Below are 14,927 nucleotides of genomic sequence, written 5' to 3'. Positions count from 1 at the left end.
CAAAATCAGAAAGTCAAAAAGTCAGAAAATCAGAAAATCAGAAAGTCAGAATTTCAGAAAGTCAGAAAGTCAGAAAGTCAGAAAGTCAGAAAGTCAGAAACTCAGAAAGTCAGAAAGTCAGAAAGTCAGAGAGTCAGAAAGTCAGAGAGTCAGAAAGTCAGAAAGTCAGAAAGTCAGAAAGTCAGAAAGTTAGGAATTCAGAAATTTAGAAAGTCCGAAAGTCAGAAATTTAGAATGTCAGAAAGTCAGAAAGTTAGAAAGTCAGAAATTCAGAAAATCAAAAAGTCTAAAGTTATATAAAGTCAGAGCTAAGAAAAGTAAGACAGTCAGAAAGTCAGAAAGTCAAAATAAAAGTTAGTAAACCAGAAAGTCAGAAAGCTAGAATTCATATTAGACCGAAATTCATAAAATGAAGGAAGTCAGAAAATCAGAAAGTTTGAAAGACAGAAAGCCAAAAATTTAAAATTTTTAATTTAAAAAAAACCAGAACACCCTTAAGTCATAAATTCAAAAATTAAATGCTTCTTAATTGCAATGACGTCCTGTGAAGTCAGCATAACAGGTTGACATAAAAGATCAATTTCATTTATCTTCGAGATAAAATCAACGAGGAGATGCAATTCGGAAGAAAAACATAAAGCAATCTAATTAAAAGTTTCCGATTTTGCTTTGCGGTTTTGCTCGGTCTCGAAACGGTAACAAATTCAAGTACCTAATAAATCATTTCCCATCCCATCCCTACGGTGGTGGATGGGTTTCGGAAATCCCCCCTTCCCCTAATGACATAAAGTCAATCGAGTACAAGGAATGGAATTAACTTATTCTGGTAACGATTCTCTTGGATCCATAAGATGTGATGTCCACCTTGAAGGGTGGGTGGGAATGCATACTTTTGTAAGAATCTCCACTATCAATATTATATGTGGTTGGCATATGTAGTTGTCATTTAAATCAGTTCATAAATCATTACATTGTTCCTGTTTGATTTTTGACTCTTTGCACTTGAGTTATGAATTTGACTTTGTCCTATATGATATTTGCTTTTGCTCAACTAAGAAGTTGTGCAATAGAAGATTTCTTCTTCTTCTTCTTCTTCTCATGGCCCAAACTTGTATTCCTCATTTTTCTTTTCAACATATTATCTGTTAAACATAATAAGCATTGTAAGAATTACTACTCGTAGGCCAACCGTTTGATGAAAAACGCAACAGAAACAGGAACTAGGGTGGAATAAAGTGTAGAGTTCCCTGCCAAACGCTTCAAATGATTATATAGGATTTGGTTTTTCAACGACAGTATTTAATTTGTAAATATGAACTCATAAAACGAACAACAAAATGGATTGATCTCACCCGAAACTTCCAAAGTTTAACGACTATTCAAACACTCAACACAATCGCCACTCTTATTCTAACACATATTTCGAAAAAGACGCTCTTAAACAGATAAAATTCATTGTACTTTCACGGAAAAAACTAAAAAAATAATCCCAACAACGGATACAACACGTCCGTTCTCGAGCAGGGCTTGCTGCGACCTCCCTAAAGTTGTACAATAAAGCTTGCTTCATTTAGAATTGGAACAAACTTTTGCTCATATTTTGGCGCTCCTGGTTGACGGATTTGGAAATTCTCGGCACCTACGTGTTGACCATGATGCATCTAGGATGGTGATCTCATATTGCTAAAAAGTAGACGAGGGTAGGATGCGGAGGAAGGGGTGAAACGCAGCCGAAATTTTGACAGCTGGCTGCTGGCTGGCTGAGATGCCAGGTACTCTGATTTTTTTTTTTGTAAAACACGAACTTTTGCCAATCGTCAAGATATTGCTCAGACAAATATAATCATTTGAAGCGAGAAAAATTCTTCCGGCTGTGTTCCGGACAGTTTTGGAAAGCTGGAAGAGATTCGATTGATAGAAGACAGTGCCAGCTTGGCCGGCAACGGTGAGCAACCTTTCTTATCCGTTACCTATGACCAATGTATGCTTATTCAACACTATTTTCACATCTATTGAATCTGGCAGATGGAAGTACAACTACTGGATAAACGCAAAAGTGGCCCGGAAAAAGTTGAAAAAGGTTGAATTTAGTGTTTCCCACAACATTAATCGAAAAATTGTGCTCCACCGGCAGCTTCAAAATAGAACCGACGTATACTGAAACACCCGGAAGGTGCTTTAAGAACATCCTGTTGGGCCAGCAGGCCTTCTGCGGGAACATTCGTCCTTCATCGAGATAAAACAGCTGCATCAGGAAGACCCTCATCTGTTGCCATCGCTGCTCCAGAAGATCCAATCGAGCAATCCGAATCTGATGCGTATAATTTCGGAGAACCAGATGGAGTTTTGGTCCTGTTGAACAATCAAGGGAATCGATTAGCTGCGATTATTTCCGAAAACCCAATATAAATAAAATAAAATAAACTAGTACGGTTTAAAACTTTTGATCTTTGGTTTACGATTAGCTTGTGCACATGCACACACTTTTTTCCATCTGATTTTTTATCTCTAACACCTGGCATCCCTGGGCCCCTTTTTTCGTAAACACTACAGCCAGCTGTCAAAACTTTTTTCAATATGGCTGAATGGTGATTTGGCATATGAAATCACCACCTTAGATTCATCGTGGTGTTGATGACGATTCGAAAGCCTCAAGCCAATCGTCGGAGTGGAACTGTCGACTGGAAACTGCGTGGTAAGATTTTAAAGACGATTAAGAAGAATTCCAATCTGTCGGACCGTGATTTGGCCAGAAATTCCGGTTCTCCCCATAGCACCGTGAGGAGAATTCAACTTCGGGAAAGATTCAAGTTGTATCGAGCTAGCAAACAACCAAATCGAACCATAAAACAGAATAGTGTGCCCAAAATCCTTGCTCGGAAGCTATACGACCAGGTGCTGACCAAGCTCGACGGGTGTCTTCTGATGGACGATGAAACCTATGTCAAGGCTGAATTCGTGCAAATCCCCGGAAAAAAAATTTACTTTGCAACGACTCGGAGGAATGTTCCATTCCAATTTAAATATGTTTTTGTCTAAAAATTTTCATGAAAATTTATGATTTGGCAGGACATTTACAGCTAAGGCAAAAAACTGAAGTTTTCGTTACAAATAAGACAATGACGTCGGAACTATACCAAAAAGAGTGTCTCCAAAAATCTCCACAACCATCCCGTGATGTTTTGGCCAGATTTGGCAAACTGACCTTACAGCAAAAACGTTCGAAAAGTGAAGTGATAAAAATAGGTAACATTTTAGGACTTTTTCATCTAGCCGACTAATAAACAGGATTGACTTTATTTCTACAAGAAAGCAAAGCTGACACTCGGGATAGTAAACAAAATACGGTGGTCAAACCGTGCGCAAAATATTTGGACCGCTCGTGGGGATATTTTTCGACAAACTTTGTAATGGACAGCAAATCGAACTCTCTAAAAATAATGTCTAGTACTTGAGGAGGCTGTGGTACTGTGGCAGCTGCAAATCAGCCAGTGTTTCATAACGATTGACACGATGAATGGCTAAACATACAAGGAAAACTTCCTTAAAATGCGACCGTTTTCCCTGCATAGCACTTCGATAGAACCCACAAAGTTTATAATCTGCTCTGATTGAATCTGGAATCGTTCCATTACGCGAAAACTGTGGTGGAGTTCTAAACAGTCAAATATGTTGTTTTTTTTTTCTAAAAGACGACAACTGACTAAATTTGTCATAACTTTGACAAAATAAAAAAAAAATTAAGATGTTTTGATGGTTAAGCTTCAGAAAATATAAAATTTAAAAACATAAATATCCTTCATTTTGAAAAAAGGATGGTTCATATCAGGGCCGTAGGAAGAACCGACTCATGGGGGGGGGTTTTGGTGACTGATTTTTACCAATGATTTTTTGATCAACAATGCACGAATACAAACAAATTTTAAATATATTATGTTTGTAACTGTATGATTAATCATTTTGAAGTACTTTTACATTAATAGTTTTTGTATAAAATTGTGACATTAGAAAATTGGTCCTTAAGCAAAAAGGTGAACTTAATTCGCTTTCATAGATGGTTAAAATCTTGAATTTGTTTACGAGTCTGGTAGGACATACGTACTTGATATGAGCATAAAATAAGTTTTTAGGAGAGCCTTCCATTTTAACAAAAAAAGCTTATACACAAATCAAACAAGCCCAATCTTCGAAACTATTTTACAAATTCAAAGATTTTGAACTTCGGTGAAAATAAATCTTATTAAAAAAAGTGAAAGATAAAAATCGTCAGATTTTCGGATCAAATTTGCTTGGGGAAAACTTCAACCAACTTATGATTTTAGATTGCAATTGAATATAAACACATTGCTGACCAAAAAGATATCGCGTTTTTTCGCATGCTGCTAATATACTCCATTAAAATGGAAAATTCAAATGTTATGAATCGAATAATGAAACCTCATTCTACAAAAATTAACACGTTAATCAAATAAATTAAATTAGCAGATATTTGTTTATTGGTTTCTGAAATATAAAATGCCGGATTTTTGTGTTCTTCATGTGTTAATAATGTTAAACAATATACCGATAAAATATAGAACTTTGTGCAGATTTTTGGTTTTATGAAGATCAAGTTCATGTTTCTTTAACAGCTAATATTTTTCATAAAGAATAAATTCTCTAATACAAATCCTGACGATGTCTTTTTTTTTTTAAATAAAATTTGTTTTTTTTTTCGCTTAAAACAAAAAAGTGTAATTCTACATTTTATTTGTGATTTTCAGCTGAATTGTGTTTAAATCTAATTTTGATTAAAAATTTGAAATCTGGAAATTGAATTGACAAGCAATCTTAAGTTCATGATCTCTTGAATTCCTCAACCTTTTATGTTGATTATAAAATTTATTTAAAAGCTAAAACTTTTTCTGAATTCTAAATCTGATTTCTGAATCTGAGTTCAAAAATTGCGCTTTGAATCAGTGTCTGAATTTCCATTCGATTTCTGAAATGTACAAAAAATACAATTTCCGAATCTTATAACAGGCCATGTTTTTGAGCTCTAATTCATGAATCTATTAATTAGATTCTGTTGTTCAGGTTTGATCTAAATTCACTATTTCAATTATTTATTTTAGTTCTGTATTGTGAATCTAAATTAAAATATGAATTTCAAATGATTTGAATCTAAGTTTTCAATTTTGGATTGTCATATCGAAGCTTTAAATGTTTTAATTTTGTGTAGAATTAAGTTTAAGAACTTCGAATTTGAATATAAAACAATTTGAATTTGAATATGAATTTGATATGAAAAACAAAACAAAATTTAAGCCAGGACTTCAAAGCAGCTTTTCTTTTCTAATTGCTTATGATTATTCGAACTGAAAATCAAGAATCCAGAACTGGATAAAGAATCCGAAATTTCGAAATATGAATACAATTTTGGTGATGGGAGTTATGGAAACAAAACCTCCGAAATAGGTTTTATTTAATTTAAAATTTAATATTCAGACCTGAATTTCTTATCACATATGAGAGAATTTTGAAAAAGTGTAGCAGAATTTTGAACTTGGGATGGGTTTTTGAGGTTTGGGCATAAGTTTTTGATTTAGATTGTTACTCTTGATTAATCTTACCCTTTTATCATAATTTGGTTCTGAATTAAAAATTTTGAGTGTAGAGTATAATACCTTGCTTGCTTTTTTGGATCTTCATGGGGGGGTTTAACCCCCAAACCCCCCCCCCCCCCCCCCCGTTCCTACGGCCATGGTTCATATTATACATTATAGATGTATATACACTTCCTATGCTTCTTAATATGACTTTGATATCCAATCTTCGGAAAATTTCTTTTCTTTTTGAACAATTACGCTACGTTATCTTGCAAAAACTACGAAAGCGGAGCTATTGTTTAATTGAAAACATTGCATAAAAAATATGTTGTTCTCTTTCCAATCCGTTTGTTACATAACGAACGAAATTAGTGGAATCTTAATCAGTATATTGAAAAGCTTGAAAGAAATTTTCATAAAAACATGATTTACTGAATGAGAAACATACATAAAAAATGTTTAGATTTCCTGGAACTGGTATGAAAGTACAGAAGCTTCCTTGAACGAATGAAATCAAGTAAAACAGCAATGAATGATCCTTCTAACTTTGGAACGCTGCTATTTCTAATGAAGTTGAATTTTTTTCGTTTTTTTAGAAGGAATATAACAGCAAGCTGTCATTCTTCCCAATTTTTATGAAATTTTGCACTAAAGTTAGCCGCCAAAGATGGTTCTCAAGACTCGTCGCTCGAATACTCCTAGTCCTTGCAGGTCCTCTTCGAGAAATATCCATAACCGGTCCAATGAGTGTCATGTACAAGTTACACTTCGTGCGAAGGCTAACTATTTTCGATCGCAGTTGCTTGTGGAGTCCATAGTAGGCACGACTTCCGCTGATCGTTTGCCGCTGGATCTAACGACTTCTGTCATTGTCTGCAGTCACCAGTGAGCTAAGATAGACAAAGTTTTCGACTATCTCCAGCTCGCCGCCGTCGATCGTGACCATGTCATTACTGGACAAGCGGGTTCGGTAGGTCTCGGAGCCGCAAGGATTTTCGAAGGATTTGCCGTAATGTAAAGATCTGGTCCATCGTAAACCGTCTCTCCATGAAGCCGCTCTGATGTTTTCCCACGAATCTGTTGGCTTGGGCAATTTGTAGGCGGAATTTAGGACACTGATCGCTGTGAGAACTACAGTCCAATTTGTCGGCCTTCTTGTAAATGGGGCGTTTTGCCCCCTCCTACTTCTCCGCTAGCTATTCTGTGTCCCAGATCCAGATCCAGAGAGGTGTAGGTAATCGGCCAACTTGCGATCGGCCAAGCTGCGATGCCATCCTTCAGCTTTTCAGCTGGTGAATGGCTGCCTTAACTTCATTCATCGTTGGGAGTTGCTCTACCTTGACACTGGATACGCAGGCGCAGGTTCATCGAAGTGCTGCTTCCACCTTTTGATCACCTCACGATTGTCCGTCATCCATCGCCCTCCTACACTCCTCGTTAAGTTCATTCCACATGCCAGCTACGTACTATTCGTTTGGTGACGTCGAAATCTACAAGCCTTAGGTCGTTTTCGTTGGTTAACTGGTGCGCGTTGAACCTTTCAAATGTCAGTTTGAATTCATCCTTCTGGTCGACCTAAGCGTTAAAATCCCCGATGCCGATCTTTATATCATGTTTTGGGCAGCGGTCGAATTCACGTTCCAACTGCTCGTAGAATTCGTCTTTTTTGTCACCGGTACTTCCGAGGTAAAGGCTGTGCACGTTAATAAACTTGATGTTGAAGAGTCGAGATTATTAATCGGCACATTTGTGGGTCAATCGGCCATCACCCGATCACGCGCTTCTGATTTTCCCCATAATTTTAAAAGCTGATCCAAGCTCGTGTGTGTTGCCGTAGCTCTGGTAGATGGCTTGACCATCTTGATACGTTCGTACCGTGGAAATCTTCCAGCATACCTCCTGCAGCGCTACGATCTCGAATTTGCAACTCTTCAATTCGTTGGGTGTATGGGGTCTCGAGTTGGACATTGTCTACCGTTCGCCACATGCCGTTCACAAAAGAGGTCTTCATTAAGCAATGGTTAGAGTGGAAATGAAAAATTTAACTAAACTAAATTCAACGATTACTGCGATTCATGATATTCCGTTGCTAAGCATGAAGCGGATAGTTGCTATACTAAATTTATTTTTCATTCTAAAAATGAGCATGATTTTTTAAGCCATTTTTGTTCATATTAAAAAATGTCGATTCAAACTGAAATAAAAGCCGGATATTAAATATGATCATGAAAAATTGTTCGATATATTTTTTGTTAGAGAATACATTTTTCTCAGGTTCACATAAATTAACTAACCGTTTCTAACCATCTTTCCAAACCAAACCCCAGGTCTGATATGGAGTGAAGTGAAGCAGCTGTGGGACGTTGGCCTGCAGGAGTACGTCAACGATATGTGGAATGTGATAGATTTCGTAACGAATTCACTGTACGTTGCAACGGTGGCCCTACGGGTGGTATCATACTTTGAGGTAAATCTAGAATTGTCGTTTAATAAGCTTAAAAATTTTAAACTTCTTTATTCTTCCACAGGTCCAAAAGGAGATGGCCATCAACAAGTTTGCGGCCGATCTGCCCCGCGAAAAGTGGGACACCTGGGACCCGATGTTGATTTCGGAGGGTCTGTTCAGTGCAGCCAACATTTTCAGTTCACTCAAGCTGGTGTACATATTTTCGGTCAATCCTCACCTGGGACCACTGCAAGTTTCCCTTTCCCGGATGGTGATGGACATCATGAAGTTCTTCTTCCTGTATGTGCTAGTGCTGTTTGCCTTTAGCAGCGGTCTCAATCAGCTGTTGTGGTAAGTTTTCGGAATCTTCCAAATTGAGGAACATGTTTTAAGGAATTTCCAACTTTTAAAGGTATTATGCGGATTTAGAGAAGAAACGGTGTCCGGATATTACCAACAACATAACATCGACTGATCCAAATGCCTGTGTAGTGTGGAGGAGATTTGCAAAGTAAACTTGAAACTTTATTCAAAATTACTTTCCACTAAATTTACTATGTTTGAATTCAGCTTATTCGAAACGATCCAAACGCTGTTTTGGGCAGTTTTTGGTCTGGTGGACTTAGAGAACTTCGAACTGGACGGAATCAAGATCTTCACCCGGTTTTGGGGGATGCTCATGTTCGGAACCTACTCGGTGATTAACATCGTAGTGCTCCTAAACTTGCTGATCGCCATGATGAATCACTCGTACCAGTTGATTTCGGTAGATGCCATAGTGAGATCCGATGGTAGCGCTCGATCGGGTGATTAATCGGTTCAATTGATCCATTTTCAGGAACGGGCCGACGTTGAGTGGAAATTTGCGAGGTCCAAGCTGTGGATCAGCTACTTCGAGGAGGGAGGGACGTGTCCACCGCCCTTTAACATCATTCCGACGCCGAAGTCGATCTTCTACATCTTCCAGTGGATCAAGCGGAAATTCTGCGGCCATTCGAAGGCCGTCAAGAAGGAGCACATGAAGACGATTCGAGTAAGTAACTTTTCGAGCCTGTGGAAGTTTCGCGGAGCAACGAGTTTGTAAGATAATATTTAAGTTAATTGGAAATCAAACTTTAAATAATTAGAAAGCATCGGACTTGATTTGGCTTTCTTCCTAAACGCAGAAAGTTTCAATAAGAAAAATTTTAAACTTAAAACTAAAAAAGCTTGCAAAGATTAACAAAACAGAGAAAACAAAAATCGAAGCAAACTTAAAAATTGCACAAAAATGACCAGAATGACAAAAATGACAAAAATGACAAAAATGACAAAAATGACAAAAATTACAAAAATTGACAAAAATTGACAAAAATTTTAAAAATGACAAAAATTAAATAAATTACAAAAATGACAAAAATGACAAAAATGACAAAAATGACAAAAATGACAAAAATGACAAAAATGACAAAAATGACAAAAATGACAAAAATGACAAAAATGACAAAAATGACAAAAATGACAAAAATGACAAAAATGACAAAAATGACAAAAATGACAAAAATGACAAAAATGACAAAAATGACAAAAATGACAAAAATGACAAAAATGACAAAAATGACAAAAATGACAAAAATGACAAAAATGACAAAAATGACAAAAATGACAAAAATGACAAAAATGACAAAAATGACAAAAATGACAAAAATGACAAAAATGACAAAAATGACAAAAATGACAAAAATGACAAAAATGACAAAAATGACAAAAATGACAAAAATGACAAAAATGACAAAAATGACAAAAATGACAAAAATGACAAAAATGACAAAAATGACAAAAATGACAAAAATGACAAAAATGACAAAAATGACAAAAATGACAAAAATGACAAAAATGACAAAAATGACAAAAATGACAAAAATGACAAAAATGACAAAAATGACAAAAATGACAAAAATGACAAAAATGACAAAAATGACAAAAATGACAAAAATGACAAAAATGACAAAAATGACAAAAATGACAAAAATGACAAAAATGACAAAAATGACAAAAATGACAAAAATGACAAAAATGACAAAAATGACAAAAATGACAAAAATGACAAAAATGACAAAAATGACAAAAATGACAAAAATGACAAAAATGACAAAAATGACAAAAATGACAAAAATGACAAAAATGACAAAAATGACAAAAATGACAAAAATGACAAAAATGACAAAAATGAAAAAAATGACAAAAATGACAAAAATGACAAAAATGACAAAAATGACAAAAATGACAAAAATGACAAAAATGACAAAAATGACAAAAATGACAAAAATGACAAAAAGGCAAAAATTACAAAAATTACAAAAATTACAAAAATTACAAAAATTACAAAAATAACAAAAATAACAAAAATGACAAAAATGACAAAAATGACAAAAATGACAAAAATGACAAAAATGACAAAAATGACAAAAATGACAAAAATGACAAAAATGACAAAAATGACAAAAATGACAAAAATGACAAAAATGACAAAAATGACAAAAATGACAAAAAGGCAAAAATTACAAAAATTACAAAAATTACAAAAATTACAAAAATTACAAAAATTACAAAAATTACAAAAATTACAAAAATTACAAAAATTACAAAAATTACAAAAATTACAAAAATTACAAAAATTACAAAAATTACAAAAATTACAAAAATTACAAAAAATACAAAAATTACAAAAATTACAAAAATTACAAAAATTACAAAAATTACAAAAATTACAAAAATTACAAAAATAACAAAAATTACAAAAATGACAAAAATGATAAAAATGACAAAAATTACAAAAATTACAAAAATTACAAAAATTACAAAAATTACAAAAATTACAAAAAATACAAAAAATACAAAAATTACAAAAATTACAAAAATTACAAAAATTACAAAAATTCCAAAAATTACAAAAATTACAAAAATTACAAAAATTACAAAAATTACAAAAATTACAAAAATTACAAAAATTACAAAAATTACAAAAATTACAAAAATTACAAAAATTACAAAAATTACAAAAATTACAAAAATTACAAAAATTACAAAAATTACAAAAATGACAAAAATGACAAAAATTACAAAAATTACAAAAATTACAAAAATTACAAAAATTACAAAAATTACAAAAATTACAAAAATTACAAAAATTACAAAAATTACAAAAATTACAAAAATTACAAAAATTACAAAAATTACAAAAATTACAAAAATTACAAAAATTACAAAAATTACAAAAATTACAAAAATTACAAAAATTACAAAAATTACAAAAATTACAAAAATTACAAAAATTACAAAAATTACAAAAATTACAAAAATTACAAAAATTACAAAAATTACAACTACTTACTTACTTAATGATCCCGCGCCGATCCTCCGGTGCATAGGGCCGTGGTAAAAGACCTCCACTGTTGACGATCCGGAGCCAGCGTCTTCACCTGGTCCCAGTCAAGATTCTCGTCGACAGTTCGGATTTCAGCGGCTAGGCTTCGCCGCCACGAGTTTCTGGGCCTGCCTCTTCTTCGATGACCTTCTGGATTCCAATCTAGCGCCTCTCTGCAAATCTCGTTTTCATCTCTTCGCAGCGTGTGCCCAATCCATCTCCACTTACGTTCCCGGATCTCGATTTCTAGCGCCCTTTGATGACACCGGCGATGTAGTTCCTCATTCGAGATCCAATTGCTAGGCCACCAAGCGCGGATGATATTCCGCAGGCAGCGGTTTACAAATACTTGCAGTTTTCGCGTCGTTACCGCATATGTGCACCAAGTTTCGCACCCGTACAGCAATACGGATTTGACGTTTGAGTTGAAGATTCGGATTTTCGTTCGTAGAGAGATCTGGCGTGACCGCCAGATGTTTCGGAGACTCGCAAACGCAAATCGGGCCTTTCTTATCCGGGTTTCGATGTCTTTTCTGGTACCACCATCAGGCGTTATCTGGCTACCAAGATACTGGAAGCACTCCACTTTCTCAACTTGCTGCCCAGCTACCATGAAACTGGAGGGATTTCCTGTGTTGATCTCCATCGACTTGGTCTTTCCGACATTGACTTTGAGACCTGCTGCCTTGGAACTTTCGGTGAGGTCGTCGAGTTTGCTCTGCATATCTTGTTGTGTTTGGGCGAGCAAAACAATATCGTCAGCCAGGTCAAGGTCGTTCAGTTGCTCCATTGTTGAAGGATTCCACGGCAATCCTCGGTTCGGTGCACAGTCAATCGATCCAGTCAGAATCTCATCCATTACGATTAGAAAAAGTAGCGGTGATAGAATACATCCTTGTCTCACTCCAGCAGTTACCGGGATTGGTTCGGACAAGACACCGTCGTGCAAGACCTTGCACGAAAATGCCTCATACTGTGCTTCGATGAGATGGACTAGTTTCTCTGGGACCCCTCGTCGCCTTAGAGCCGCCCAGATGTTTTCATGGTTAAGTCGGTCGAATGCTTTTTCGAAATCAACGAACACCAGCAGAAGAGAGTCCTGGAATTCGTTGATTTGTTCCAGTATGATTCGTAGCGTTGTGATGTGGTCCATACATGATCGTCCGGATCGGAATCCAGCTTGTTGCCGTCGGAGTGTAGCGTCTATTTTCTCCTGGATCCTGTTCAGAATCACTTTGCAGAGTACTTTGAGGGTTGTACAGATCAACGTTATGCCTCGCCAGTTACCGCACTCTGTCAGGTCTCCTTTCTTCGGGACCTTTACGAGGATACCCTGCATCCAGTCGGCCGGGAATGTTGCAGTATCCCAGATGTCAGCGAAAAGACGGTGCAACATTTGTGCTGATAGGGCAGGGTCGGCTTTCAGCATTTCAGCAGGGATGCAATCGATCCCAGGTGCTTTGTTGGATTTCATGTTTTTGATTGCCGCTTCTATTTCAGCCAGCGAAGGCGCTTCCGAGTTGACGCCATTTATGCGACTTACTGTTGGCGCTTCGAGCTGCAGATTCTGTTGGCCATCGCTATTCGTGACTCGGAAGAGTTGTTCGAAGTGCTCAGTCCATCGTTTGAGCTGATCTGTTCGATCGGTCAATAACTGACCTGCTCGGTCTTTTAGCGGCATTCTTGCATTAGTCCTTGCACCACTGAGGCGGCGAGAAATGTCATAAAGTAATCGGATATCTCCATTGGCGGCGGCTCTTTCTCCCTCTTCGGCTAGGGAGTTTGTCCAGGCTCTCTTGTCTCGTCTACAAGCTAGTTTAACTGCCTTTTCCAGCTCCGCATATCGTAAGCGGGCGGCTGCTTTGGCTGACCCGGTACATGCCTGCTCAATTCCGACTTTCGCCTTTCTCCGATCATCGACCATCCTCCAAGTTTCATCCGACATCCATTCACTTCTTCTTCCAAAAATTACAAAAATTACAAAAATTACAAAAATTACAAAAATTACAAAAATGACAAAAATGACAAAAATGACAAAAATGACAAAAATGACAAAAATGACAAAAATGACAAAAATGACAAAAATGACAAAAATGACAAAAATGACAAAAATGACAAAAATGACAAAAATGACAAAAATGACAAAAATGACAAAAATGACAAAAATGACAAAAATGACAAAAATGACAAAAATGACAAAAATGACAAAAATGACAAAAATGACAAAAATGACAAAAATGACAAAAATGACAAAAATGACAAAAATGACAAAAATGACAAAAATGACAAAAATGACAAAAATGACAAAAATGACAAAAATGACAAAAATGACAAAAATGACAAAAATGACAAAAATGACAAAAATGACAAAAATGACAAAAATGACAAAAATGACAAAAATGACAAAAATGACAAAAATGACAAAAATGACAAAAATGACAAAAATGACAAAAATGACAAAAATGACAAAAATGACAAAAATGACAAAAATGACAAAAATGACAAAAATGACAAAAATGACAAAAATGACAAAAATGACAAAAATGACAAAAATGACAAAAATGACAAAAATGACAAAAATGACAAAAATGACAAAAATGACAAAAATGACAAAAATGACAAAAAGGCAAAAATTACAAAAATAACAAAAATTACAAAAATTACAAAAATTACAAAAATTACAAAAATTACAAAAATTACAAAAATTACAAAAATTACAAAAATTACAAAAATTACAAAAATTACAAAAATTACAAAAATTACAAAAATTACAAAAATTACAAAAATTACAAAAATTACAAAAATTACAAAAATTACAAAAATTACAAAAATGACAAAAATTACAAAAATGACAAAAATGACAAAAATTACAAAAATTACAAAAATTACAAAAATTACAAAAATTACAAAAATTACAAAAATTACAAAAATTACAAAAATTACAAAAATGACAAAAATAACGAAAATTATAAAAAATGAGCTTACAATTTTGTTATGTTTGTGAAAAGATTCTTTTTGTTCATCATTGACATAGTTTGTTCAATTATTGCGTCAACAACGGAGACTGGCAATGACAAATTTTTTACTGAGATTTTTTATTCAAACAAATTGCCTGTGAATTATTTTTCGGTCCATCTGAGTTTCTTTCGACATCAAATTAAATTTCGATTTTTTCTATTCCATGTGAAATTTTGAGTGCTCCTGCTGAGCTAAAATTCTGCACATCTCAATTTTTTGGAAAATTAAACAAAAAATTTTATCTTACAAACTTAGCTTCTTTTGCAACGGACAGGCATTATCCCTTTGAATTGCGCACCGGTGTGTTTAATGTGTGACCCCCCTCACTTTTATTCTACGCTGCAAATCATCTGTTGTTTCCTGTTTCCGTCTCTCTCTCTCTTTCTCTACCATCTCTGCCATCTCGTTCTGTCGCTCTCAAAACCATCCATCTCGAAACCCCAACTACCCTCTCACTATTTCTGTCCGT

The 14,927-nt window shown here is 35.0% G+C and overlaps 1 protein-coding gene across 4 annotated transcripts in view; it reads left to right on the top strand.

The window, feature by feature from the left end:
• Nucleotides 1-14,927, top strand: part of LOC129745171 (transient receptor potential-gamma protein) — a 94,083-nt gene that overhangs the window by 58,144 nt on the left and 21,012 nt on the right. For all 4 annotated transcript variants that reach the window (XM_055738090.1, XM_055738089.1, XM_055738088.1 and 1 more), the window contains exons 11-15: nt 7,916-8,055; nt 8,117-8,385; nt 8,447-8,545; nt 8,605-8,800; nt 8,873-9,067. In XM_055738090.1, coding sequence (XP_055594065.1) covers nt 7,916-8,055; nt 8,117-8,385; nt 8,447-8,545; nt 8,605-8,800; nt 8,873-9,067 — 899 coding nt within the window. The remainder of the gene's footprint in view (nt 1-7,915; nt 8,056-8,116; nt 8,386-8,446; nt 8,546-8,604; nt 8,801-8,872; nt 9,068-14,927) is intronic.

This window comes from Uranotaenia lowii, chromosome 2 (genome assembly GCF_029784155.1).
Source record: "Uranotaenia lowii strain MFRU-FL chromosome 2, ASM2978415v1, whole genome shotgun sequence".
Lineage (NCBI taxonomy): Eukaryota > Metazoa > Arthropoda > Insecta > Diptera > Culicidae > Uranotaenia > Uranotaenia lowii.
Note: the sequence above shows the minus strand (reverse complement) of the source record. Positions and strands in the feature narration are given on the sequence as shown.